The following is a 26,852-nucleotide window of genomic DNA, read 5'->3' as shown; positions in this document are numbered from 1 at the left end:
ATGCAATTTGAGCATGTACTCGGGCTTCTTAGAAAATGGGTGATGTGATGTAACAAATAAACCAATTATTTAATTAAAACAAAAGATCAACTAAGAGATTTAGTTGTGTTTCACCCATTAGTTTTCCCCAGCTGTGTTTGGCACACAATGGAATCCCACAGGAAGTGTATTAGGATGGGTCCAACATCAAATTGGCTGCCTTGCTTACAGAACACCTGCTCAGTGTGGTGGCTTACAGAACCAATCCCTTTTCTGAATGTCATGGCTGGTATGGCAACGGATCGCCCCCACATCAAACTTCGAATGTTGCAGTGTAAAAGAATGATCAAGGCTGATGGGTTACACCATTTGCATATGTAAAAAGGACATAATTTATATTTGCATAATTAGTTATTTGTCTTTCCCAAAGCAATTTGCCTTTGCTTTTGTTAAAGAGAAAAGTGAAATACATCAGGTGTATTCTTTTCCGTTATATATATTTTGGTTTATTAAATTTCTCAAAGAATGAGATATGCTTACAGACGATGTGTTATACTGCTCAGTCATTAGAAACGGTACTGCATCATCTACTCAATATATTAAAAAAATGCTCAAGCTCCTCTAACAAAGAGTGATTACACCTAACAAACACTGTGAAAATTAACACTGTGAATAAACAAATCAAAACTGCTATCAAATGCACCAGCCAATTCTTTGTTAGTTATTTACTGCCATATTTAAGTTAAACATGTACTCGAAGTCATTCTGAAAATTCAAGTTTTTTTTTAAGCAAGTGGAAATCTATTACAGTTAAAATAATCATTATTTCTGAATCACAAGTTATACATGTCAAAATGATATATTAGCTAAAAATATGTAACAAATATTACAAAGCTTTTTCGATCATTGCTATATTTAGGCTAATAAAGCGTACCAAAATGCTTTTCCTTTTTACTCTGCAATTATAATACTGGGGGGAACGACTGCATCATAGCCATAGAGAAGTTACATGGAAATATTACTTATTTGCTTGATACCTTCTCCCATGTAGTCAATCCAATCCGGTGGTTTCTTAAAGACACGGTAATTCTGACATGCACCCCAATGCGCTGCTCCATTAATTTTAAAAGTATACAGCTGTGCATGAGCATTAACACATGTGCAAACCTACATCCTCCATCAAAGTGAATAGAGTAGCACATGCGCAAAAGGTCTATCTGCAAGTGGGAACAAACACGGCTCAGAACTGGGGTGTGCCAGGATCAGGGTATTTGTGCATAATCTTTGAAGAGGCTGAGTAAATAGCTGGGCAAAGGCTACCAGGACACACTGAGCCCCTTAAGAGGATCAGATGTCCCTTGAGTTTAAGAGCTAAATTATATTTTCAATTCTGAATGTTGGTTCAATAGTCAAACCTCAAAAAAAAAGTCACAGTAAGCATTCTATATATAAACAGACTGTATCCACATAGTTTATTTCTCACAGTTCTCCTGACAATTGAACATTATTTAAGAACATACTGTATACACAGATAAGAAGAAACATACAAAATGCTTTAAATGATGCACAACAAAATCCAGCAGTATAAAAGAATGCATGTGAACCCTTGCTCACTGCTCAGGCTAAATTTAATCACTTGTTTAAATAGTAATAAAAATACAATCTTTCATGGATCTTGTGCATACTACAAAAGAGGAAAATTATTCCCATATATGATTTATATTAGGCAGTTTTCTTTGATGAGTTGCATTAACAACTCCAAATACAGAGGCAGAAGGCTGTGTATTTTACTTTATAAGAGTTAATGTTGGGTATTAGAGACTTTTACACAGTTACTACCACTGGCACTTTTCACCATATTTTTGTACACATCACATGGTCATTTTATATAACATTACATTTAAAAATATATTTGCGTGACAATTTTATAATATTCACACACCATGAGCTGGTTAAGGAAGCAGTGCCACTGTTGCCTCCTGTAGTGCTTCACTGTTGGTAAATAAAATTTTGTTGTGGTAAAAAGAAAAAAAGAAAATGAAATGAAAGTAAAGAAACATCAACTTGATTAAGCAGCTCCAATTTTATAAAGGCCTATTACCGACCATCACAGAGACAGTGATTGTTTTAAGAATACGTTCTAGACGCAAACACTGTCTTAGGTTAAAATTCTGCCTAAAGAAGTCAGTTTTCTGTGCTGCAAACTATTTTCACAACAAAACTGCAAACTACTTAACTGTTTTTTAATGTACGCACTTCATCATCTCTGCACCTCCTAGTAGTCAAGTTCTTTGGAAATGACTATCTTTAATGTGTGCTTTCGTTTCCGGCCACACTTTTGCAACTCCTCTCTTCAGATTAAACCAACTTACACCCCCCCGCCCCCCCCAAACTAACGCAGTGAAAAGAAAATCTCCCCCAAAAGCTTTCCGCACACTAGGAATGTTCAACCTCTGTTCAGTTATCTAGTATCATGACAGGTCAGAGAGCAGAATTTTGATGAGGGCACTCGGGACGCTCTCATGCGGAGGATGACATTCCTGGGAAAGCAAACGTCTTCCCAAGGTGGACACAGAATCGCCAACAGTGCCACGGTTGGTTTTCAGAGAGGATACTAAGTTTCAGGTTGCAGATTTGCTTTCCATGTCATCTATTTGCAGGAAAGTAGTTGGGGTCAAGGTAATTATAAGTGGGGCCTTGGGACATACAGTAGTCTCTATCTAAGAACATTTCTGCTCTGTACATAGGCTCCAATCGGTGACTTTCCTTGTGAATATCTGTTTCATGCAGACTGAAAGAAAAGGAAGAAGCATTATTTGATAAGTATGAAATTCCGCACAAAAAAATCCATGGGTTAATTCCATTTGTCAAAAATTCTCACACTAAACATTTGTCAAAAATGCCCTACAAAATATCATAATTATACCCTATGCATACAATATTTTATCCTCAGTGAATTTATATAACTTTCTGGTACGCATTTCATATCATGATTTAAATTTGGGGAGGGGGTATAAATTACATGTGATTTTAGTCCTCTACTCAGAGACAAGACCCACTGAGACAAGTATGCATCGGATTTCCGCTTTAAGCTTATTGTTAGTAATTGTCATAGATGCATGTTGCTTACCAGTCAGAACAAGAATCACAGAAATCCAAAGACATTTCTGGAGGGCAGTCTCGGCAGTGCCACCGAATGCCTTGAATGGGATCGATTCCACAGTTATCGCACTGAAAACAGATTCAGGAGAGAACACTCAGGAAAACCATTTCCAAAAGCAATTTCCAAAAATGTAAGTCTCTACAGATTACAGAGGGCATCAAAAGTTGTGATTTAAGGAATATTTTCTCACCCTCAATACTGAAAGAACACATAGGAGAATATAACTGGCTGAGAGAGAGAGGAAATAAGTTGTTGTGCCTAAGGCTTTAGTGTAGGGGTGTGTGTGTGCCAGGGAGTCCATGAGCACAATTTCTGAGGCGGCATGAACCAGGCGTGACCATGCAGGCACCCCCAGCACAGCCCAACACAGTAACACAGTGTCCCTCTCTGCCCACCAGGCCACATCGGCTGGCAGTGCTCCCCCCTGCACAAGCGGGCAGGTGACTCAATGCAGCCCTGCTTTGCTCCAGTGGCGGTCGCTCTGGCAGTGTGGGTGAGGCTGGCACACATACACACCGCAACCTGGCGTGCACCCACCCTGGGTACCCGCAGTCGACGCTAAACTGCTTCTAAGAGCTAGTTTGCATCATAAACAGTTTTCTCTAACATCTCCCCTTTGAGAATTATGAGCTAGGTTGCAATGCAACTACTATAGTTATTGGTAACTAGCTCTACAAAAAGCTCAGGATCACCTACAAACGTCATTGTTTCATCTCTGTCAATGTTCAAGGGGGAAAACCTTTTTGGAAATGTCACTGCCAGTGCAATCTTACTTAAGATTAAATAGTAACAATAATGAAATTTATTACCTACCCTTCACCAGCAGTTCCCGGGGCAGCTTACAACAGTCTTAGGTGCAATATAACCAGTTTCTAACATGAAGGCTAGGTCCCAAAAACAGCTATAATTTTTCTCAATCTCTCTTTAGGTAAGTTTTACTCAGCTTGCATGGGCCACTCTAAAACACTACGCTTGTTCTAATCCAATGACCCTGCCACCCAAGTTGACTAAAGGAGTGGCAGGAAAGTTCCCACTTAACCCTCCAGCTTTACTAACCTTAAAGCCTATGTGTTGCACAAAACCACTTTCGGCACGCATGTGCTGCAGTTTCTGCTTCTTCAGCTTTTTTAGCTCAAGCAGCTCTTTGTATTCTGGTAATTCTCGATATGCTACAGGGATACTTTCTTCATCCTGTTAAAGGGGGGGGGGGGAGAATGAATAATATTAAGAATCCAAACCATTTAAGCAGATCCACAAATAGTATTTTTGTTATTTTTTGCTCTCTAAGACAAAATTGAAGAATAGGAATGTTAGAATGGCTTCATTACTGAAAAGACATTTCCCCCTCTCCCTCTTAAAAATTAACATGAGCTTGATTTTTAAGTTATCAGATTCATTCATCAGCTCTAAAAACACTTTGATAGCTAGGAATAGGAGAGAGATGTGGCTGGAAAGCTTTGAAGAACTATTGAGACAGGAAGAAACAGAATGTCCCCTAAAGGCAGAGATGCAACCAAGACAGAATGAAAAATTCTAATAGGGTATTGCATGACTTCTAATGTAATCTTTGAAATGTGATAGAGAACAGATTTGTTTTCACTCAAGATAAACCTAGCAAACAAAATCCTTCAATGCAGTTTTACAATCTGAGGTGCAGAATAGGAGAAGGTTTATGAGATTTATTTTTACTCTGACTTTTGCCTTTAAAAGCCCTCAAGATGTCTCATAAAACAAAATCACATTACACTTGGATTTGTGTGGCTTTCTTCAGCCTCCTGTTCTATGTCCCCTTCTCAGGGTCGGCAGGACAATTCTGACCAAAGCTGCCTATTACAAAATAAAAAGTAGTCCAGGATGTACAAATGCATGGGAAGTAAGAACAGCGGTAGAAGAAAAGAGGAAGAAGCAGAAAAGTCATGTTCTGAAAAAAGCCACCTGTCTTGCTGAGAGAGCCCTGAGAAACAACACACTTTGTTCTCCCCGATGGCAGAGTTCAATGGAGCTATCTCCCAAGAAAGTGCACAGAGGGTCACAGCCTTGGAGATGCTGTGGAAGGTACGTGCAGGAGACGCTACCTGTGAGGGAAGTGGAAGGCCTCCTCTGGCTCCTCACGAGGGTGGGGTAAAGCAAAAGGGATGGACTAAAGTGGCCCTAGGACCACAGCAATGGCCTAGTTCTCTTTTTTCTTATAGAAGCAGAACATCCAGACAGAAAATAAACTAATGCCATGAATGAAAACAATGTGTCTGGTCGAGCTGGAAAGACTGCACCTAACCATTTCCAAGCTGAGAAGTTGTGGAAGATAAATTTCTTTATCTGACTACCGCTTACACTTGCATGCCACAGAATCACTGTAGGCAACCCTCACAGCAAAATCAATGTCATCTTATAATTATAGAGCTGTATCTGAGGGATGTGAATTCAAAGCTCTAGCGCTGAGTTATCCTGCTTACCAACCACAATGAATTCTCTGGAAATCATTCATTTGGCAAGCGTTCACAAAATGAGTACAATTTCTAATGATTTCTATGGGAACGTTTCTAATCTGTGATTTATCTGATCTCTCTCCCATTCCCTCCATAGTTTCTTCCTGAAATGGCTGCAGCCAACCAGCAAGAGAGAGACAAAAGGAAAACTGGTTTGTCCACTCCCTCCTGCTCCCTGATTTATCTGATCTCTCTCCCCACTTCCTCCCTGAATGGTTTCTTCCCAAAACAAGTAAGGAAGTAGGCAAAGTCCAGCTGTCTGGATATCAGAATCTGTAGTGTGTATAGCAAGGTTTGGGCATAATTCTTTATGTAATTCTTTATGTAATAACTGAATTTTCACATAGCGGGTGGGCAGACAGCAGGACCTGCATGTACAAAGAAGATCTGTCCTTGTCTGTTGAATAATAATAATCACATAAGAAATGTACCAAGATGCTGAAGATTAAAGCAGAAGTATTTTCAGCTCTCACATGGGGGTTTGGAAAGGAAAGGAAAAATAAACAGATACACTTTTACCCAACACTTTTGGCACCGAAAACCTGTTCCTATTATATTGAAGATTTTGCTTTACTCAACACAGGCATTCCTTGAGCTGTCTTAACTCTCAGCACCCTCATGCATAATCATCTACTTAGAATAAAATATATACCGATGATTCCTCCTCTGCTGCATTGCCTAAATGACTATGAAAACTTGATCTGTCATCATCTTCGTCCATATACACGGGAGGTTCATGGGATGTCATGAAAGTTGAGGGCTTGAAGAGATGTTTATTCAGAGGATGTTGCCTTCTACTGGAGGACTAGAACAGAAGAACACACCATCTATGAAATGGTATTAAGAAACCACCACCGTAACATTTTAACAGTATCCAATGTGTTCTCACCATCAGTTTGGGAAGCTGTATACACATAGTATTAGCCACAATCCATATCTATCATGTAGTTTCTTGTTAAATATTGCATTTTGATGCGCTTCCCCCAAACCAGCTTCAACATGAATTGAATACTCATCAGGAAAAGGCATCCTCGCCGTGTCTCGGCCCACTTCTGTGGACATTCACAGGCAATTTAGATACACATCAAACTGCTGACGAGTACAACAAACAAATGCTGTTTGAAATGCAGTGAAAAAGAACCACCACATTACTTCTAATTTTCATTATAAAGACATTATTACAACATATGGTCAAAACACTGATGAATTCTGAAAACAAGAAATTGTTTTGCGAAAAACTGGCTGAAAATCTGATTAAGTAATTAAGTGAAATAGAACACTCCCGCTTCCTTATTTACAAAATCCCACAAATAAAACGTTTTGTGTAAGCGATCAACAAGGCTCTTCAGAACCAATGCAAACAGGGTGCTTTAAACCAAAACGTTTAATAACTGGTTTAAAAACAGAATTTAAGTAACGAAGAAGGGAAAATGCCACTGTGTAGGACCCAAAGCTCCACAAATCCACAGAAGGAAGGGCCTCTCAGTCATACTAGCCTAGAGGTGAGGGGGTGAGGAAAAGGCCTCCACCTTCTACCCTGGCTGGGCATGGTATGAAACTGTGGATCTGCTGCTCTGATATTCCACTGAATGTCCACTTTAAACCATTCGTTGGATATTTATGGTAGCAGACAGGTTGGTGATCATCAGATTTTGGGAAGGGATTGAAAGGAAAAACCAAATAGAGGTAAGCTAAAAACAGCAAGGCGGGGAAAGAAAAAAATGCCATGGATAAATTTGTGTTGGAATGGTACAGTTTTATTACACACATGAACAAGACATACAACAGTGCACTTTAAACAGTGCACTTTAAACAGTGCACTTTAAACAGTGCACTTTATCTCTTAAACAAACTATGGTTTAATGTGAATACACAACATACTGGTGACACACTGCTGAAAATTTCCCAGTCCTCTGCTTCTATACCACTAGGGAATAAGTCAGTCTGGAAAATTAATCCCCCCAGATTAACTCTGAAAATTCCCTGGTTCTATTTGTCTTCAATTTGGTGGGTTTCTTGCCCCAGCACACCTCTATGTCTGTAAATTTCAGTCTAATTGTCCACAAAGCACTAGGACTAGGTAAGATGAAGTGATTCCTTTTTTAAGCCATCTGCTACAATTGTAACGGCTGACATTGTGCGATACCTCTGAAGGTATCCTTCTGAAATTTAGCATGATTCATCCTTAAAAAGGGGTGGTCTTGTCTCCAAATTGCATCTAATCCCCCCCCTCAAAAAAAAGAGTTATTGATATTTGGGGTTTTGTTTTTTAATCATAATAAAATGGTGTCCAGCACAAAAGCCCCTAGATCAGTCTGAAATTTGGCAGTCTTTGACCACTATGGAGAAGCTACTCTTTCTGAAAATTTCTTCCAAAGCAAGCAAGCAAGCAAGCAAGCAAGCAAGCAAGCAAGCAAGCAAGCAAGCAAGCAAAATGTGCTGATAAAGCACCATTCATGTTTGCCACAAATGTATTTTTATCTAAACGCCAGAAACAGATGTGAGATATTCTAGCAATTACCTTTTTGGAGTAAAAATACAAGTTTGGAGTTCTGCCTGGAACTGGAATACCAGCCTTAGTCAGTTTTATAAAATACTTTTGCACTCTGCTGGCAACCTGAAAGAGTGAAAACAGATTTTTAAAAATACATATGGGCACTAATTCTAAACATTAATACCAATTAGTAAGCTATGTTTTGTATTTAAAAAGGTAAAAACATGAGAGATGGATGACAGCTGGTAATGTTACCTTAAACATTTAACAGAGACATAGTGAACATTATCTACTTTACAAATGTGCCACTCATAAGTTCCTAGCTGCCATGCTGCTCCATACACTTAAAGCCATGCCCTCTTCCCTATTCATAAGAACACTTCGCACTCCTCTTCAAATCCGTCATCAAGAACAGCTTCATTTGCAACGCCCTTCCAGAGCTCTGTTTGCCCATTTGTCACTCACTTTCCCAGATTGCTTCTACTCCTCCTCCCTAATCTACTTAATTTTGTCTGTAACTTGTATAAAGACATTGTCGCCTCCATTTTCCGCGATATCTGCCCAATATTGCTGGTGCTTAAAAGCAATTAAATAGTGAACATACAGAGCCACAGATACCAAAAAGTTATGGAATAAAGCTTTTTAATTTGCTAAATTAGCAAAGTAAGAGGTTACAGATTATTTTTCATTCTGTCCTTCCTTCAACAAGATCAGAACAATATATATTCAATTCAGGATTATTTAAAATATGAAATATTCTCTCTAAATTCCTATTTAATAGGATACCAATATTTAGATTATGAGGAAACCTATTTAATGAATGTATTGTGGCCAGGAAAATATCTAGGTCATATAAAATGTCTTAAGGGGGAAGGACTAGGAAGTTCCTAATATAATGCTACATTGCATTCATATCATATCATAGGGCATTATTGGTTGCCTCTTAGTTGTGAATCTGGTTACAAAAGAGAAAATATTGCAAGTACTATTAAATTGTACTTTGCTCATCAGCAAAATGTGGGCTTCGGCGCTTCTTTTTGAGAAAGGTATAGAAATTTAATAAATGAGTAAGTGAGGAAAATGCACGTTTCAAATTAAAAAATATTCCAGATGCGCCTTCAAACTACAGTGGTACCTCGGGTTACATACACTTCAGGTTACATACGCTTCAGGTTATAGACTCCGCTAACCCAGAAATAGTGCCTCAGGTTAAGAACTTTGCTTCAGGATGAGAACATAAATTGTGCTCCGGCGGCGCAGCAGCAGCAGGAGGCCCCGTTAGCTAAAGTGGTGCTTCAGCTTAAGAACAGTTTCAGGTTAAGAACGGACCTCCGGAACGAATTAAGTACTTAACCCGAGGTACCACTGTAATTATAACGCATTGTGGTATGGAGTATGCATTAGCAGCACCTAAGTGACCTCCCTGGGGCGCAAGCCAGAGTAGTGTGCATAGAGGCCCTGCTCAGACAACAGGATCCACCCCCCTTGGCATATGTGATCTAAAGGAATACAGGGCAATGTGTTTGGCACCAGCTTGGCTGCAGTTGTTGGAAAGAGGTGTACAAAGTGCCATCCATCTTAGGGATTTGTGTAGGGTTCACTTCTTACCCTTTTCTTTTCCTGAAGATATCCCCCAAGGCAGCGAAGGGTTAGGACCAGAGTTTTCTTACTAATACCTACTAATTCATTTATTAATTTGAAAGAACAACAAACTAATAATACCAGTGTTCAAAAACTAGGTTCTCAGTAGACATTATATAAGGAATATAATTCTGAAGCCTCTGTGCTATTCGTATGAAAGAACTCTGCTAAGGTTTAGCTTTGGTAGTAGCTCATTACTGGGAAGAGACAAATTGATAATTTGAGTAGATTTTGTTGAAAATATGGTTCAAGATAAAATTGATTGCCACCCACTGCTATTCTTCTCACCACTCTAGAAGAAATTGTATAACCAATGAAAGCAACTCTTAGCAAAAGCAACAGATGAGAGTCTGTTGGGGCAATGAGAAGAGAACTGAGCAGGAAGGCACCTGTTGCACTTCTTGAAGCTTCTGCACCAGGGATTGGATATCTACCCCTAGTTTTCTGGCTTGTTTTACACAGGCACAAAACCCACCTGTTGGACTGCACAGACCTCAAACAAGTGTTGCTCCCTATTACCTGCTTCGCAGTTCTGTTTCCCAGTTCATCAGCTATTTTCTGCCATCGTCGAGATTCTATTTCTTCTGGTGGATACTTCAGGAGTAGTAATTCAAGCTTTTTCTGAAGCAATCACAAAGTAGGTCATAAATACCAATTAATGTTTCACAAAAGAGAGCTCCACTTATTCATTAATGGGGGTGGGCAGGGGTGGGGAATACAATGCAAAAGCCAAATGAACATTATAGAATTGTATGATTCTGCTAGCCTCATTTTCCATTACCTGTTCTTCTGTACTCCACAGCTGATTAAAAGTTTCAGGTTTGGTCTCATCACAAAGTCGCCCTCTTATCATCTGCTTAAATACAGTACATAACATGGGACAAGACTTTAGAGAAGTTCATTTAACTGGATTTAATTCAAACAAAACCAGAGTTTACTCAATGAATGACTAAGCAAATCATCTAAATTTTCACATTAAAATAAATATTCCCAATGGGCAGGTATTTGAAACTGGTGCCTTTGAATTCATTACAACTATTGAAAATGCTGTTTTATAAAATCCTGAAAATAGCTTCTGTCTTATTTTTGGTAGTATTTACCTGCGGACGGTTGTTTGCTGAAGCTTCTGGACAATCACTGAAAGGCAAGACAGAGTATGAAGTGGCCTCTCCATCCTTTCTGAGATCCAAAGGGCTTTTTGGTCTTACAGGTAAACCTACTGAAAATAATAGAAAATAATTATTAAAGAGCATTAGAGTGCCCCACCACCATGACATAGTTATTTACTTACCTTTATCAAAAATAAGTTTTGCTCGTCTACTGTTACGCTTTCGGTTTTTGAATTCTCTTTCAAAATTCCCAAGGCTTGTAGTATATTGGTCCCAGGATATATCTGGCAGCTGAACAACTCTCTGTGGATATGGAAGCCCTACGTCAACCTAAAAAAGTCAAAATTATAAAGAAAAGAGTTCACAAATACACACAAAGCACACTTTCAAATGATGCAATATGAAACTAATATGAGCCTGTTTTAAAGTAACCCATGTTTTACTGTATTTCCACATTTTAAAAGGAATTCATCCACAGTAATACACAGGAAAGCATATAAAATATGTAGGGGAATGGGAAATGATGGCTTGTTGGAGATCATGTTTAAAACAGTGACAGTCATCTCCTCTTACTGTCTTTTGTTAGCTAAATAGAAAGCATGATTTCCCATCAAATTTTAGTCTGTGCGCAAATATAGCATATTAAGAGAGACAGGGAGGAGACCAGGAAATAGAAATTAAAGAACATACCACAGTTGGTAAAAAACATCTTCAGAATGTGTGTGGATATTTCCCCCTACAACTCACTCACTATATGCTCTTCCCTTAATAATTCAATTGTAATCAATGGCAGTATGTCCACAAAAACATCTATAGACTGGCCTGAAACAGACACTTCTGCTTTCTCATGACTGCATCATACAGCTCAATTGCTAGTTCTCTTTGCTAGGACATCTAAACTTTCTCTGCAAAATCAGAAGTAAATTAACTGTCAATGACAAGCAGGAGGAGTTACAAAGCTGCAGCATACATTCAACTAGGGGTGGCAAATGACCCTAAAACAGCGTGGTGGGACATTAGTGTGAGCATGCAACCTATTCTCCACCTGCAGACAGCTTTCAGTGTGAACCAAATCCTATGCATGAACACCTGGTCACATGGAGATGTTGTGTTTTTCTCTGCAGAAATTTTGCAATGAGAAGCCTTCTTCAAATGTTCAGTCTAAATACGTGAGGGCAAGGGGAGCAGGAAGAGACTAGGTGTCTGTACCAACCATTACCCCAAAATCCTGAACCATGTCAAGAGTGCCCATTCCCACCACGCTCGTCCTTTTAGCCTTTAGCACAGAAGTCTGTAAGGGGCTTCCATTCAGGAACCTTACAATCGGGAACCCTGGTAATATCAAGTTCCTGGTGCCCATGTGCCCAGGCTGTAAGAGGGCTTCATAAGATCAGGAATGAAGGGCTGAGTTTACACTGAAAGCTATCTGGAGAGGAACATGGATGTGGGAGAGGGCATAAACTCCCTTTTCTACCACAATGTTTCAGTGTCACCCCTGGGTGAATTGTAGCTGGGATGTTAAGGGGCCATTAAAAAACCCAACGACAAGAAGCATTGGCGCTGTCTATAGCACGAAAGGATATGGAGGCCACTGAACATGTCATTGATGGTTAAAGGAGGTGTGAAGTCAGGAGAAATGGCTGCCTCTGCCCCTCAGTTACGGAGAGTGGTGGCTTTTATAGACAGCTTAATTGAAACTGCCAAACAAATTGGGAGTTGGCCACAGTATGGAGAACCATTTCATACCTCGGCTACCTGAGTGCATGGGAGGCCCTGAATCAGAAGAACCAGCCCCGAGTGGGGAATTTGGGAAAAGACAAGTTAAGGGAAGAAGAATGGAAACTCTTGCCCTTACCTATTAGATCTGAAAGGTCCTCAACCAACATTACAACCTCATTACAAAATCTTCACAAGCACAGTTTTGAACAAACAATGTATTTGAGAAAGTAACAGACTCAAGAAGCTCTAATTGCCTGTGTCTTATAGAAAGACCACGTTTTCCCCTAATTCTACCATTTACACGCACTTGTCTGCAGGAGATGAATTATTCGTTATCAAACATCTCTCAGGGGTGCTTAAAAATTCCCACTGCAATACCTTCTTTTGGAGACTTTCCACAAATCCAATGGGATCTTTCAGCGCTTCTCTCTGGTGTCTGCCTAAACTCTCAAGATCTTGAACTGCTTGAGTGCGCTGAGCCTCGAGTACCGCAATCGTCTGTAACAGTCTCTGATAACTACAGAGACAAAGGGAAACAACTCACTACAGATTTCTATGCACAATAACCAAAGCAAAAGGAGGGGGGAAACCCTAAAACCTCAGCACCCAGCACACTTATCTGAAAGACTCAAACAAAGCATATTATTTTAAACAGGACTGCATATATTAAAAGTAATTTTTAAGTGCACCAATAGAATGTGTGTCAGAAGTTCTTTTAATCTGAAATAGTGGTAGGATTGACTGCTTTATAGAAGTATCAATAAAAACACATAACGAGTATAAAAAACTGGATGCTGAGTAAGCCATAAAACAATGACTTTTTTCTTCTTGCTGCACAGTATGTTTATTTCTACCTGCCACTATAAATATGGTTCCAACATACTAGACTAGTATCACTCTGATACCTGGACAAAGGAAGTATCTAAGTATCTATCTATCTATCTATCTATCTATCTATCTATCTATCGTAGTCAATGAGGTTAATCTGAGTTAATTTTCCTCCACTCCCAAAAATATACCACAAACCCTTGCCTGGCAAAAGATTTTGGCATAGCTAGGGGGTGGGGCAGACTAAGTGAGCAGGCACTGGGCAGGCTGTGGACTGAGCCCCATCTGAAAGCGGTCCAAGGCCTACTGCAGGTCTCAGTCCACTGTTTGTGTTTCTTTTAATGATAAAGCAGCCTCAGGACAGAGCCAAGGCCCTGTTATACACATTTGCATGGATGGCATAGTTCACTTTTCAGTGATGCAATTCATGTTGATATCTTATTTATACTGAAAGCTATTATATCTTATTTCTTTTGCTTTGTCTTACCAAAGACATGCCTCAAGTTCCTTCCTATCTGCATCATTAATGGTTTATATCTTCAGTATTATTGTGAGTGTATGTGTTCACACCCACACAAATGCAGAGTTCTGACATGTGTCAGCCCGGACACTGTGGTCCAACTCCGAGGGCCTTCTGGCGGTTCCCTCACTGCGAGAAGTGAGGCTACAGGGAACCAGGCAGAGGGCCTTCTTGGTAGTGGCGCGCGCTGTGTGGAATGCCCTCCCATCAGATGTCAAGGAAATAAACAACTATCTGACTTTCAGAAGACATCTGAAGGCAGCCCTGTTTAGCAAAGTTTTAAATGTTTGATTTTTATTGTGTTTTTAATATTTTGTTGGAAGCCACCCAGAGTGGCTGGGGAAACCCAGCCAGATGGGCAGGGTATAAATAATAAATTATTATTATTATTTCCTAAAGCATAAATAATGAGTTCTTGCTTACACTGCTGTCTCACAGAAAGAATAATTCTTTTGCATTGACATCTTAGGAGTTCATACATGTTCACAGGATTTATTTATTTTTAGCAAAAGGAAAGCATTGTTTTTGCTTAGCAATACTATTAAGCACATTAATAAAAGCAGTACTTAACTGGCTTAATAGGCACAAATCCCATGAGGATAAATGTTTTTCTAACAATATGTTAGACAACAAGCCTTGCAAATACATATTCACAGAGGGTAGCTACTTTTTATAGTTTATACAAACATATACAACTCCTGTGTGGGCGGGCCTGAATAATTATGACACTGAAGCAACATTAAAAGAAACTTACATGTGCATAATTGTTCCTATATAATTGTCTAAGCATATGATAAAACAAACCCAACAAGGAATACATACCTAATGGTGCAAAATTGGAATATTTTCCCATTACTATTGAAAAAAAAAATCAACATATTTACATCTTAGGCTGAATACTCAGGAATCTTAGTGTGTTCATTGTAGCTAGATAAACATGAAGTGCGTCCAGCTAGAAATGTTTTATACAACAATTTGATTTCCATCTCATGTGAGAAGAAATATGCTGACATTTGAATGGCTTTCCCAGACAAGTTACTGGGCAAGTCTTTGCCAAGGGTAGTTAATTTAAATAACTGGATGAATTCCTAATATAGGCATTCACTTCCTTCCATAGCGAGAGCAGTCAACAGGAAAGGAAAAAGTGAATCACTAATGAGAGATCCTAAAGTTGTCGGAATGTAGGATATGCCTCATTATCACATTGGACACAGAGGAATGAGAAGAGGGGACTAAGAAAAGAACGCAAAAAATAGCCAGTTCTGGATTTCCATATAAGGTTCAATCCTTACAGAAACTACTGTCTGACAAAGTCTATATGGGAATTCATGCACAGCCTCTCTACATGCACATTGAATTAGTTACTCACTAATATTTGCACAGGGGTTTTGCACATAGGGATTCTGAAAGCAATCTTAGAAGTAATACTGTCTTCTATGATTGCTTGTTATGAGCAATACCACAGTTCTCAGGTCTAACAACCCATGAAATGAACTAGTAAAGATTTCACATATGTTTTGCATTTTTAAGTCTGCCTTCTAATTATCTGAAAGATCATATAGTCCTTTTTTTACAGTCAAAATTCCAACATAGTTTGCAGTAGAAGAATTAGTTTCTCAGCTGACTTAGTTCAATAAACTATTTTATGCAATTTATATTTAAGCTGCTGTGGGTTAAGCGGTCTATCATGCAACTTTATTTTTACAAAGCAATCCGTCAGTCCAAATAATTAAAATCTGTTTATAATTAGTCATTTTCATTATACTAATAATTTCAGATTGCCCCAAGGGCAGATAGAAAATGTATTTACTTCCTAGAGCCAAAGAAGACAGCTGAATCTACACAGAAGCACAAGGCTACATACCCAGTAGGCACTCATACATGAGCCAGGGGACTCCTGAACTATTTATTGCCACAGTGCTTCCTTTAAAATGTTCTTACACTGCTGCCTACTGTTTTGTGGGCCCAGGCACTGTGAGGCAGAGGTGGAGTGCACAGACAAAAGAAAGGGAACAGGAAACACATGCTGGATTCAAATTAGGCCACAACTTTAATGATTACAGATGCAACTGGTTCAGCATAGGCATTGGGTGTGTTTTGCAAAGATCAACCAGCCTACCTGCTGGTTGATGAACCATTGAGGTTAACAAAAAATCAGAGGTCCCCCTGCAGTGGCTACCACATAGGGAGAACCCCTAAGTGATCCCCAATGTGGTGTGGCAGAAGAGGAAGATTGCAGAAAGGTGTGAAAGCATCTCTGTGAGCAGAGATTTTCCACAATCTTTCCCCTTCGTCTCCCATACCACATCTAACCCCATTCAGCAAAGGAATTGAGAAGCCTTTTCAGAAGACTGTCTGGGAGAGGATGGGGTGGAAAAGTCACTTTCCACCTCACCCACGGGTATATCTCTGGATCCACCCCAAATATACATTCACACAATCATATGGTAAGTATTGAAAGCTAGTAACCTCATTAGTATTCTAAATAAAATTCTTTTTTCATCCTAGGCAAGGTTTCCAATCTTACAACTGTAACACAATTAACTTTTTTGCCAACACAAAAGCTAACAAACTTAATCTCAAAACATCATTTTGAATACATATATATTATGCCATTCCACCACACATCTGCCACAGGTGGCTCACATAACGATTAAATACTAATGCAACTGAAACGAAGTTTAAAATACAAAATACTTAACTCATTACAACTGCCTTTTTTTCCTTACGAGAATCAAAATCCTGGCAACACCAAAAAAGAACCATACATATGTAAGGACTGCTATGAAATTGCATGGACTCATAAAACTACTGCTATATTATCAGCAGCACAACAACTGAATTCTATGCTTCACTTTCTGATTCATATATTTATGTAGGGAATTATCACAACAGGACATTTAAATAAGTCTTTTTTCTGTATCATCATGATAACAGATGATAGATGAAAAACCCATAAAAAGAAAGCTAAACACTATCTCCAACAAGTAAATGCTTCAAAAAATTTCTTCATACTGACAGTATGAAGTTAATCTATCAATGGTAGAACTGAATGCCCATTTTTATGAATCTTTGCTTCTCTAGTCAAGAAAAATAAGATTCTCCTCATTCAACATTAACTAACAGAGTAAAGGAAAAAGGTAAAGTACCTCTGGACAGTTAAGTCCAGTCAAAGGCGATTATGGGGTGCCGCGCTCAGATAAGACTCTATACTGTTAAAATATTCATACTTCATAAATCAGAAGTTAGGGTATAACCTGTTTTGAAAATGCAACATATGAATGTCTATTTTTATTCTTATGATGAGACCAAGCGTATTATAAATTTAAAATGGAACAAACATAGCATCTTTTGTAATATACTAACAGGCTAATGTGACAGATTTAGTGTTTGTTCTGATAAAGCACAGAGGTGGCTCACTTAGAACATAAGAGTCATGAACTTCCTGCATAAGTTTACACAAGGCACATCCTGTATCTCAAGGGAAATGTTTCATTATTTTTTAGTTGATTCTGCTATTTCAAGCAATTATTTTGTTTCCTGCTGTGGAATCATATTATTAATTGTGTATACACTAATTATTTATTTAACACACTTTAAAACCGAGACCGGAGAAGAATAAGCAACGACAGCAAGGTAAAACAGAAAATACAATTTGTGGAGCATTTTAAGAGGATGATAAACCACTGGTACCAGGACAGACATAGTGTTCCTGATCCCTTTACCATGTTTGTGAGACTGAAAGCTCCCAGTAGGCTCATTCACTTCTCACACCATCTTCTTTCACACCAAAATCCCTTCCCTCATTCCCTTTTCAGATATGACTATAGTGCAGTTTAAGGTTGCATTCATGGTAATAGCAACCATGGAGAGCTCAAAACAAGAGATAAAAGCATACACGTGATTAGAAGTGGGATGTTAGAATTAACACCAGTATAGACGTAATTCTGAAAAGAGAAGTGAGGGGAAGTTGCACACAAGTGGTAAAGGTATGTAGAAGCCTATGGGGTGTCAATAATTTCCTAACCGTAGTTAGAAAATCAGTAACATTCTGTCTGCAGTCGGTTTTCAAAATTTAGTAAATATATATATCAGTTCCAGTATTTTCCAGACAATCATTACTGGTTATTGGAAAAATAACCCTGTTAAATGCATGTCTATTGAAGAAACATTGCAAATTGGGCTAGGCTGAGTTGGAAGCAGAGCTCAAGTCCCAAACGCTGGAATAATGCTCCACTCCAGCACCAGCACTTGTAAACAGGAACAAATGGAAAAGGTGTTTAAAAGTTATATGAGCTGGTGAAGAGCAGAGCTCAATTCCAGGTGTAGTGGTCTCTCTGAACTAAAAGAAATTTAGAGGATGATTCAGAATATAGAGAGCAGATATATAACCATCCAAACCAGGCTGTTGATCAAGGAAACATATTTTATGAGATATTTGCTATTCTAGTCTTTTAACAGTTTAGTCGGGAAAACTAAGTTGGACTTGCCTTTGGGAACTTTTAGTAGACAAGTGGAATAAGAATCAGTAATTATTAGTCACATGATAGATAACTTATTCCAAAGCTTTTTGCCTATGAGAAGATTGGCTTCATTAGGCCCAAACTGAGAATCCTGCCCTCCCAAATTATTTAGTTCTGTTATTGCATTTTGTTCATTTACTGATGAGAAACAAAGTACTCTGAACATGTTTAAAACCATTATCCTTTTTATTACTTCATGTGTTTCAAAGTGAATTCTGGCACACACAATTGGTTCTAAAGTTGGGGTTATTGGGAGGGAGAATCTTTGAAATAATTCCAAGAATGAAATGAAGTAACAAGTCCTCTTCAATTTGCTATTCTTTACACATACACACACACAAAGTTATTTTTACAAAAAAAAGGGGGGGGGGAAGAAAGGATCTTTTTTTCCATCTAGAGGAAATAAAATCAGAAAAAAAGGATTTGGCCATAAAAAATACACACATTTTATTCTTTTTGCCTTCTACAGAGCAGCCAGAGCTGTTGTAACCAAAATATTCCAAAACATATTTATGTATAAAAAATACTTCTATAGTGATTTCATTAAAAAATATCAAAGCAGTTTACAACAATTATATCTATACAATAAAAACCATATAAAAAAATAAAATCACAGATAATCAGCTATTACAAAAGCTATTAATGGTCTTCCTAAGCCTAGTGACATAGAAAAGTTTTCAGCAAATGTTTAAAGGCTAAAATAAAAGGTGCCTGCTGAGATGACTATGAGATATTAATCCATATGTACAGTATCTATGAAACATTCTAAAAAGCAGCAGCTACCATTTATCCAACCTTTCAAACAATTCAACAATATCCCATTTCTGGGCAAGGTACTAGAGTGTATACTGGCATCTCAGGCTCCAGGAGCTTCTGGATGAGATGGAACACCTAGATCAATTTCAGTCTGGTTTTAGGCCTAGTTATAGGACAGAGGCGGCTTTTGACATACTTCCCTTGTCCAATTCCCAGTGTATGTCCCAGTTGGTTCTGCTGGATGGGATTTGGAGACACTGTTCTAAATTGTCTCAGTTATAAACTGGTGTGCCATCAGTAATGGAACTTAATCCAGACAAGACAGAGAGGTACGCATGATCAGTCGGAAGCCAGAACAGTGAATATGGGTTCAGCCTGTACTGGATGGAGTAACACTGCCCTTGAAAACTCAGGTTCACAGTGTGGGTATGCTTCTGGATTCAGTCCTGAGCCTGGATGCCCAGGTGGCCAGAAGTGCATTTGCACAGTTAAAGCTGGTGCACCCACTCCTGCAGATGTCTGATCTGGCCACAGTAAGACACACACCTTATTTACATTGTGTTTGGATTACTGTAGCACACTCTATGTGGGGCTGCCTTTGAAAAGTGCTCATAAACTCCAACTGGCCCAAAAAGCTGCAGCCAGGCGGTTAACAGGGGCCGGTTATAGGGAACATATGATTCCCTTGTTACAATAACTCCACTGACTACTTCCAGGCACTCGTCTGTTTTCGGACACAATTCAAAGTAGCTGGAGTAAGGGTTAGGTCAGCAATAAACCACCTGGTGTCAGTAAAGTTAGCTCTTTATTCAAATAAACCAAAACAGCACAGGCCTAGTGATCACAGCTACTCTGCCCAAGAGGCCTTGCCCCAATGAGGCAGTTGTAAGGACTAGAGGTCCTTCCCATTGCTCTCTAATGCTCCTCACCTGGTTACTTCCCCTGCAGCCTAAGGCTTTGTCAACTTGTCTCTCTTTGCTGTGCCCTCTTCATTTCTCTGCATGTTCTGGGAGACTGGGGGGGAATAACTATTATCTTTTATATGTTTTTAGCTTACTACCGGTATATTTTTTTCTGTGTTGTTTTAATTTGTGTAAACCACCTTCAATCCCAGTCTGGGAGAAAAGTGGGATATAAAAAAAAATATCATCATCAACAAAAAGGGTATACACGCAAATCCCTTGGTGACAGCACAATCATCAGATATACAAGTACCAGCTTCACCAAAGGCAATGCTTTTGGCTTGGAACAAATATTCAACTTTTATGTGTTGACTGAACATGTGCCAAACAAAAACTAAAGTTTTTTGTAAGGTGCAACACTGTTCTTTTAAAAAATAAACATAAATCCAACTTCACTTTGTCAACAACTGTTAACCACTAAAACATCTCTAGCACACAAACAAGGTTTGATATGGCCTTTCAGTCCACATCTGACTTCCAGCAGTTCATTTCCGTTTCAAAATTATGCATTCACTGAGAAAAGATCACAATGGGGAAACATCCATTTACAGAAAGCTGTAAATATGTTTCAAATTCTTATGAGGAAAAATAAACTGCAGCCAATTGTTGTTATTGCAGTTGTTTCCACAAAGTGTTAACAGGAAAAAACACTATTCTAATCCAATTGCTTTTATTCAAAGCACATTATCTAATTCCAGCAGTAAAAACATCCATTTTAAGTGATGTGACTCCAAAAGTAATAATACAGTCTCTGATCCCAGAGATGAAAGACAATCATCTGCTACTTCTGCGTCACAATGTCCAAAGTTACAACTGAATGTACAAAACCATATTTATTGCTAGAAAATAATCATGTTTCTCTGTTCATCAGAAAATTAGCCTTTTAACTGGCCTTTAATACTTTAGCTATTGAGTACTGAGAATGCAACTAAATAAACAGTGACAAAATGTTTAACTCCAAGAATAGGAAGACATTCTTAACATACTCCAAATCTCAAAAGTACATATTAATTCAAAGTAACTTAATATTTCTTGTTGCATAAACAAGGTCTTGGGCTATTTACATATTTGACTACTCCATTATACAAGGGCTATCATTTAAGATCCAGAAGCTGAATTTCTCTCTCCCAGCCCACACCAACTGTCTAAACCACTACTGATCTAGACCACAAAGCCTACCACACTTTGCTACTTCATCAACTTTGCTACTTCATCAGCCTCCTATACCCAGCAAAGGCCAAATGTGGACAGGGGGGCGGTTAAGAATAATTCACTGTTGGATGTTTAGCTGTTGAGGATTCACGTGGAAAAGCACTATCTCTATACCTTGAAGGTTATATGCAGTTCACAAACCTTCCCAACCTCCACCTGTCAAAATGACAAGCATATATTTATACAGCTAATAATGTATTAAACCTAATTGATGAACTTCCGCTTACGCAGTGGGGCTCCCCCACCCCTCTCTACACCCCACTGCATGCATCCCAAAATTGACTTGTGGAAGTCGTAGAACCCCAAACAGCGCACAGGGAGAGGAGAGAAGGGATTGTTTCATCTGTGCAAACTGAAATTCACAATGCTGAATTCCATGCAACATTACTAGATTTTACATGTGACAGTTTTAGAGTAAGTTTAGAAACTGCTACACAATAAGTTAGCAACGTAAACCAGGTTAATTAATTTGAAGCTTATATAAATTAATCTCTTTTGCAATACTATGTAACTGCCATAATAACTCACTGACAATTTATACACTATGTACACTATGTGTACATTAGTGCTATGTACACTAATATCACTATTCTACAGACTACATTGTATTTAGCATACTAATAAAATGAAATTTTCACTCAAACGTTGCAATAAAACCTGAAATGTAAAATTCTAATTCTGAATTAGCTTTCAAAAACAAAAACAATGAAGTTTTACACTGAAATTCTATACATGTCTACTCAGCAATAAGACCCACTGAGTTCAATGGGGCTTGCTTCTAGATAGACAGATATAAGACTGCAGCCTTAAAGTCAACTTCCTGCTATATTCTCACACTAAAATAATACACTTAAATCATAGTTCTTGCAGAATTCAAGTGTCTTCTAAAGAAAACTATTATTTAAATGAAATTACACTAAGGCAGATGTAATAGTATTTGAAAAACTAGGGGCTTGAATAACAAACAAAAAGCAGAATCCATGGTTACCATAGTTACACATACTCTTTGTTGTGTTTCAATGCCACATGATCTGATTCAAAGAAATACACATCAGGCTCTTCCTCTTCCTCTTCTACAGCATGAAGATTGGCACTCTCTTTGGCAGATGGTAGGGATCCAGTAACAAGTCTAGCCTCTGGGGGTGGTTTACTTAGTCCTTCATCTATATATTCCCCAGAATCACAACTTCTCTCTTTCTCATTCAGAACAGTATCTGTGTTTACAGAAGACCCATTGATATTGGTAATACTTGATTCTACATTCGTTTCAGCGGCACTGTGATTGTTCTCCTCAAGCTGTCCATTTTCTCTACATGGAGAGTTATGTTTAGTAGGGCTACCTTTTGCTGTGCCCACCCTCCATGGTGATGTTCTCAGTGTGTATCTGTGTTCTTGAGGTTCTGACACAGATGCAATTTGAGTGGAAACACAGTCCAAAACAGAAACTGATGGTTCAGGTTCACCTGAGACTGATGTACTGTCATGACAATTGCCCAGGTTGCTGTTGGTTTTTTCAGACTGTTCTTTTGAGGCACTGCTATCACCCACCACGTCAACTTCCTCCTCAGAATCCCTTAATAAAGGTGACTGGATTTCAGAAGAGGACCCCGTACCCGTACCTGACTCATGTGCCTGATTAGTAGTTTCCTCAGGCAAACAGTTGTTTAATTGTTTGTGGTCCTCTAATGTTAACTGTTCTTGTGAATTTGTGCAAGGCACACTGTGGTCAACAAAACTGTCCTCTTTATTTCTGTTGAGAAAAAATGATGAGTGGGCCAATGAATTTCCATTTTCTGCAACATCTTTTTCCTTAGATGAACAGGAAACAACATTGTTTTGTGCAGTATTCCCATCAGGCTGACAGTTGTCACACTTTGCAGCATTTGGACCTCTCCCATCAACTCCATTGACAGTCTGACAACCTGCAAGTTCTTCGGATACTGAGAAACTGTTAATTTTTTCTGCACAAGAATTCACTTTTTTAACTTCCCTTTTATCACTATCGTCCAATATAAGACATCGACAAGCTCGTTTAGCTCCTGGAGTGACTGAAGCATTGTCTGGTACTGAACTCTTGCGTTCCAATCGTTCCTTCCCTGTTTTAGAGGACAACACTTCTTCTGAACTGTTTTGTCCCTCTGAACGCAGGCAGCGCTTAACTCGCTTTAAAACTGGTGAATGAGGTTCCCCTTGTTTCTTCTCACAATTGTCCACAATTTGTTTCTCAACACTATCCTTTTCTGAAGCTGATAGTCCCCTCTTTCGAGGGCTTACCCATGATTCCCTAGAACTTTGCTGTTTCACATCAGTGTTACTTCGTGCACTGTTATTTCCCTTTTGAGTCTGCAGAGATTCTGGCTTCTTCTTTGGTGATCTTGATCTTACTTGTGGAAGAGAAGAAACTTCCTCTGGATGAGCGATGCTACGATTTCTTAAAGTTCGGCCACAAAAATTTTCATCCAAACCATTTAACCCTACTGTTGATCTTGTGACACGAGTAGATCGAGAAGCAGCCATACTATGGCAAGTCCCTAAAGTATGTTCCTCATGATCCACTCATTCCGAAACCTTCAAAGAAAGGTAAATAAAACAATGAGAAAAAGCATTGTTTGTAGTAGAAAATATGCTAACATTTCAATTTTATGACTAAATAAGGATCTCTATTATGGTAGTTTCCTTGTGACAGCAGGGCAATCATCTAAATTTCTTAGCAGATGTTAACACTAACTGCTCAATATTGACACTACTATTTATATAACAGAGGGTCAGAAAAAGGTTTTGACACTAAAGCAGGTTTATAAAATGAAAATCATTTTCTTTCAGTTAAGCCAAACAGAAAAGTTACATAAACCATTGTTTCTGGCATTAAATGAACAGGAAGGAATTCTAATGCATTTAAGAGAACATACAAAAAAGTTCTATCTAATTTCAACAGTATTTTTCAATTTATAATTCAAAAAAGGACTAAAAATCTACAACTCAAGCAGTGAATCATCTACTTCTACACTCATAACCCAAAAGGATATCCTACGACTAAAGAAGGAGTTGAAAATTTTGTTCAAAGCCATGTTGCAAACATGCTTATCATTTCTGCACTCACTTTAAGACGAAAGTCAATTATTGTACTCATCTCCCAAGACAATTTGTTCATTTCAAGCAAAACCACAGTGATGGCTTTCATCATTTGACTGTAGGAAAAAAACCAACCCATAAAAGTGGTCTACTCTTATGGCTCAGCACTAAGTCAATCAATGCACTCTGGTCTAAGTAAAGGAAATAAGCATATGGATATAAATTTATCTAATCAAAGACAGTCTGCTTGAATTCACTGCTAATGCTAAGCTTTTAAAAATGTACAGGAATATATTTCACAATGCTTCACTTTATTCACAACTAGAATCTCATCCACTAATGATAGGGTCTATCATCATCCCTAAAAGTTGCATCAGGTTTTACCTTTGGGGATAAAAATTCCCAGGCTTCAAGTATGTTGGAACTGGGCTACATGATTCCTGACAAAGACCTGGTGGGTTCTTGAAACAGAACCTCAGTCATCTCTCCTATGCTGGGTCCTTATGTTAACTCAGTGGCATGTGACTCCCTGTGCCTACGAGTCCCATGCCACTGGTGTAATTTAAGAAGCCTAAGACCATGTGGGATATGCTATCACATCTCTTCCTTGTGCCAAGGTCAATCCTTGGAAAACTGAATTAATGCTTGTGTCAGGAGGAGCTGCTGACAAAAACAAATCAACAAGTCAACAGTGAATAAGTAGAAGATCATATATGCCTCTAATTCAAAACTTGTCTACTGAAACTAGAAATAAAGACTATGGAAAAATAAAGCAAATGGGGCTAAAAAAATTATGCACATTTACTCAGCAGTAAACCTCATTAAACTTAGTGAAACTTGCTTCAGGGTAATCCTGTACAAGACTGGACTGTTACTATTTTATACCACAGTTTCACTCCAAGTTAAAATTGATAGATATCAAGATGTACTTAATTGATTGAGTCTCATGTACAATCAACTGCACTAAAAACCAAAGTAAATGGGTTAAATAATTTAGCAGGATAAGACGCAATCATAATCAAGTGGAACATCAAGTTTTTTTTAAAAAAAAAAAAACCTAGGAGAAACTAGGACCAGATTCTAAACTACACTGACTTCGATATCTTATCGAATAAGATGGTAGTCCCTGCTTCATTTTCAGAAGGTTTTATAAGCTAAATAATATAAATATATTAAGCAACAGAGAGGCTCCCTAAACCACTATTGACTTATAAATACTAGAATTATAAGAATTTTGGAATAATAGTGGAAGTAACTTATAAATTTAGGGAACATGGATCATGGATCTGTACACAGACATAAACAAAACCAAATTCTAATGTAAAATAAATTATACCCTTTTCTAAATTGTAAAAATTGTCCAAGCTTTAAAGCCATTTCCTATTTTTTTCCATTAAAGAGATGGACTGCTGGGAAAACAAAAGTTGAGGCTCGTTATTTTGATCTATGTGATATAACTACTCTCATACCCTTTTTCAGGAGAAAAAACTGTGATAAATTATGTCCTTTTAGTGGGAACAAAGTAGGCCCTACAAAAAAACAACAACACCTTGTACATGAATGCTAAGAAAACAGCTAATGTAACTCCTTGCAAATGAAAGGAAGATTTGTTTCAAATTATCCAGTTTAGTGAGGTGTTTTAAAGGAGTATTCTGCTCATCAATGTAAGCATGCTTCAAAAGCAAAATCTGAAATACTTAATACAAATATTTTATTTGGGAGGATGAAATGTTTGTTTTCCTATCTTCCAGAAAGCCATGATATCAAGGAAGCAAAGCCTAGATGAGATAATCCTTAATGTCTGGTGCACGAAGCATACTATATGGCAGGGATGGACAACAAATAGCCCTCCAAATGTTGCTGGACTATTAAATTAATTGGAACTGGTGAGAGTTCAACAGCATCTGGAGGGCTACAGGTCCCCATCCCTGCTACATGGAGTCTAACCACAGATGGGGAATATTCTTTGTCCCTAAAACTGGGAGTATACATTATTCATGAAAATTTAACAAGGGATTCTGAACTAAAGTTACTGGGTTTGGCAATAAGCAAATGCTATGATGTTTTGATCAAGAAAATAAATTGTTGTACACTTCAAATGGTCTATCCTTAGTAATCAAGCTGTAACTGAATTGGATTTCTGGATTTATCATGTCACACCTTTCCAACCTTTGCAGTCCCACAACGACTGATGCATTCCATGAAGAATGTAATGACACAGGGAAAACAAGCCTGGCCCAGCCACCTGCATGGTGTTGGCTTCTCTGCCAGAAGAACAGTTCACTCCGCTTTATAATTGCCAGTTGTCCAGCAACTGCAGGGCTAAAGGGAAGTATAATCTACCCTGATCCATCATTCTAATGACAACTGGGATGTGTGTGCATTGGG

At 38.4% G+C, this 26,852-nt stretch overlaps 1 protein-coding gene across 7 annotated transcripts in view; it reads right to left on the bottom strand.

Moving 5' to 3' along the window:
* Positions 1-1,419: 1,419 nt before the first annotated feature.
* ZZZ3 (zinc finger ZZ-type containing 3) overlaps positions 1,420-26,852 on the bottom strand; it is a 41,504-nt gene continuing 16,071 nt past the window's right edge. For 4 of the 7 annotated variants that reach the window (XM_028733050.2, XM_028733048.2, XM_028733049.2 and 1 more), the window contains 11 exons: positions 22,396-23,960; positions 12,970-13,108; positions 11,055-11,202; positions 10,864-10,982; positions 10,545-10,619; positions 10,283-10,384; positions 8,150-8,245; positions 6,281-6,433; positions 4,199-4,333; positions 3,110-3,210; positions 1,420-2,770 (listed from right to left, as the gene is read on the bottom strand). In XM_028733050.2, the coding sequence (XP_028588883.2) occupies positions 2,626-2,770; positions 3,110-3,210; positions 4,199-4,333; positions 6,281-6,433; positions 8,150-8,245; positions 10,283-10,384; positions 10,545-10,619; positions 10,864-10,982; positions 11,055-11,202; positions 12,970-13,108; positions 22,396-23,909 (2,727 nt within the window). In that variant the 5' untranslated portion in view covers positions 23,910-23,960 and the 3' untranslated portion in view covers positions 1,420-2,625. The remainder of the gene's footprint in view (positions 2,771-3,109; positions 3,211-4,198; positions 4,334-6,280; positions 6,434-8,149; positions 8,246-10,282; positions 10,385-10,544; positions 10,620-10,863; positions 10,983-11,054; positions 11,203-12,969; positions 13,109-22,395; positions 23,961-26,852) is intronic. The other 3 variants (XM_028733051.2, XM_028733052.2, XM_077928568.1) reach the window with 3 other exon arrangements.

Source organism: Podarcis muralis, chromosome 5 (genome assembly GCF_964188315.1).
Source record: "Podarcis muralis chromosome 5, rPodMur119.hap1.1, whole genome shotgun sequence".
NCBI classification, from domain to species: Eukaryota; Metazoa; Chordata; class Lepidosauria; order Squamata; family Lacertidae; genus Podarcis; species Podarcis muralis.
Note: the sequence above shows the minus strand (reverse complement) of the source record. Positions and strands in the feature narration are given on the sequence as shown.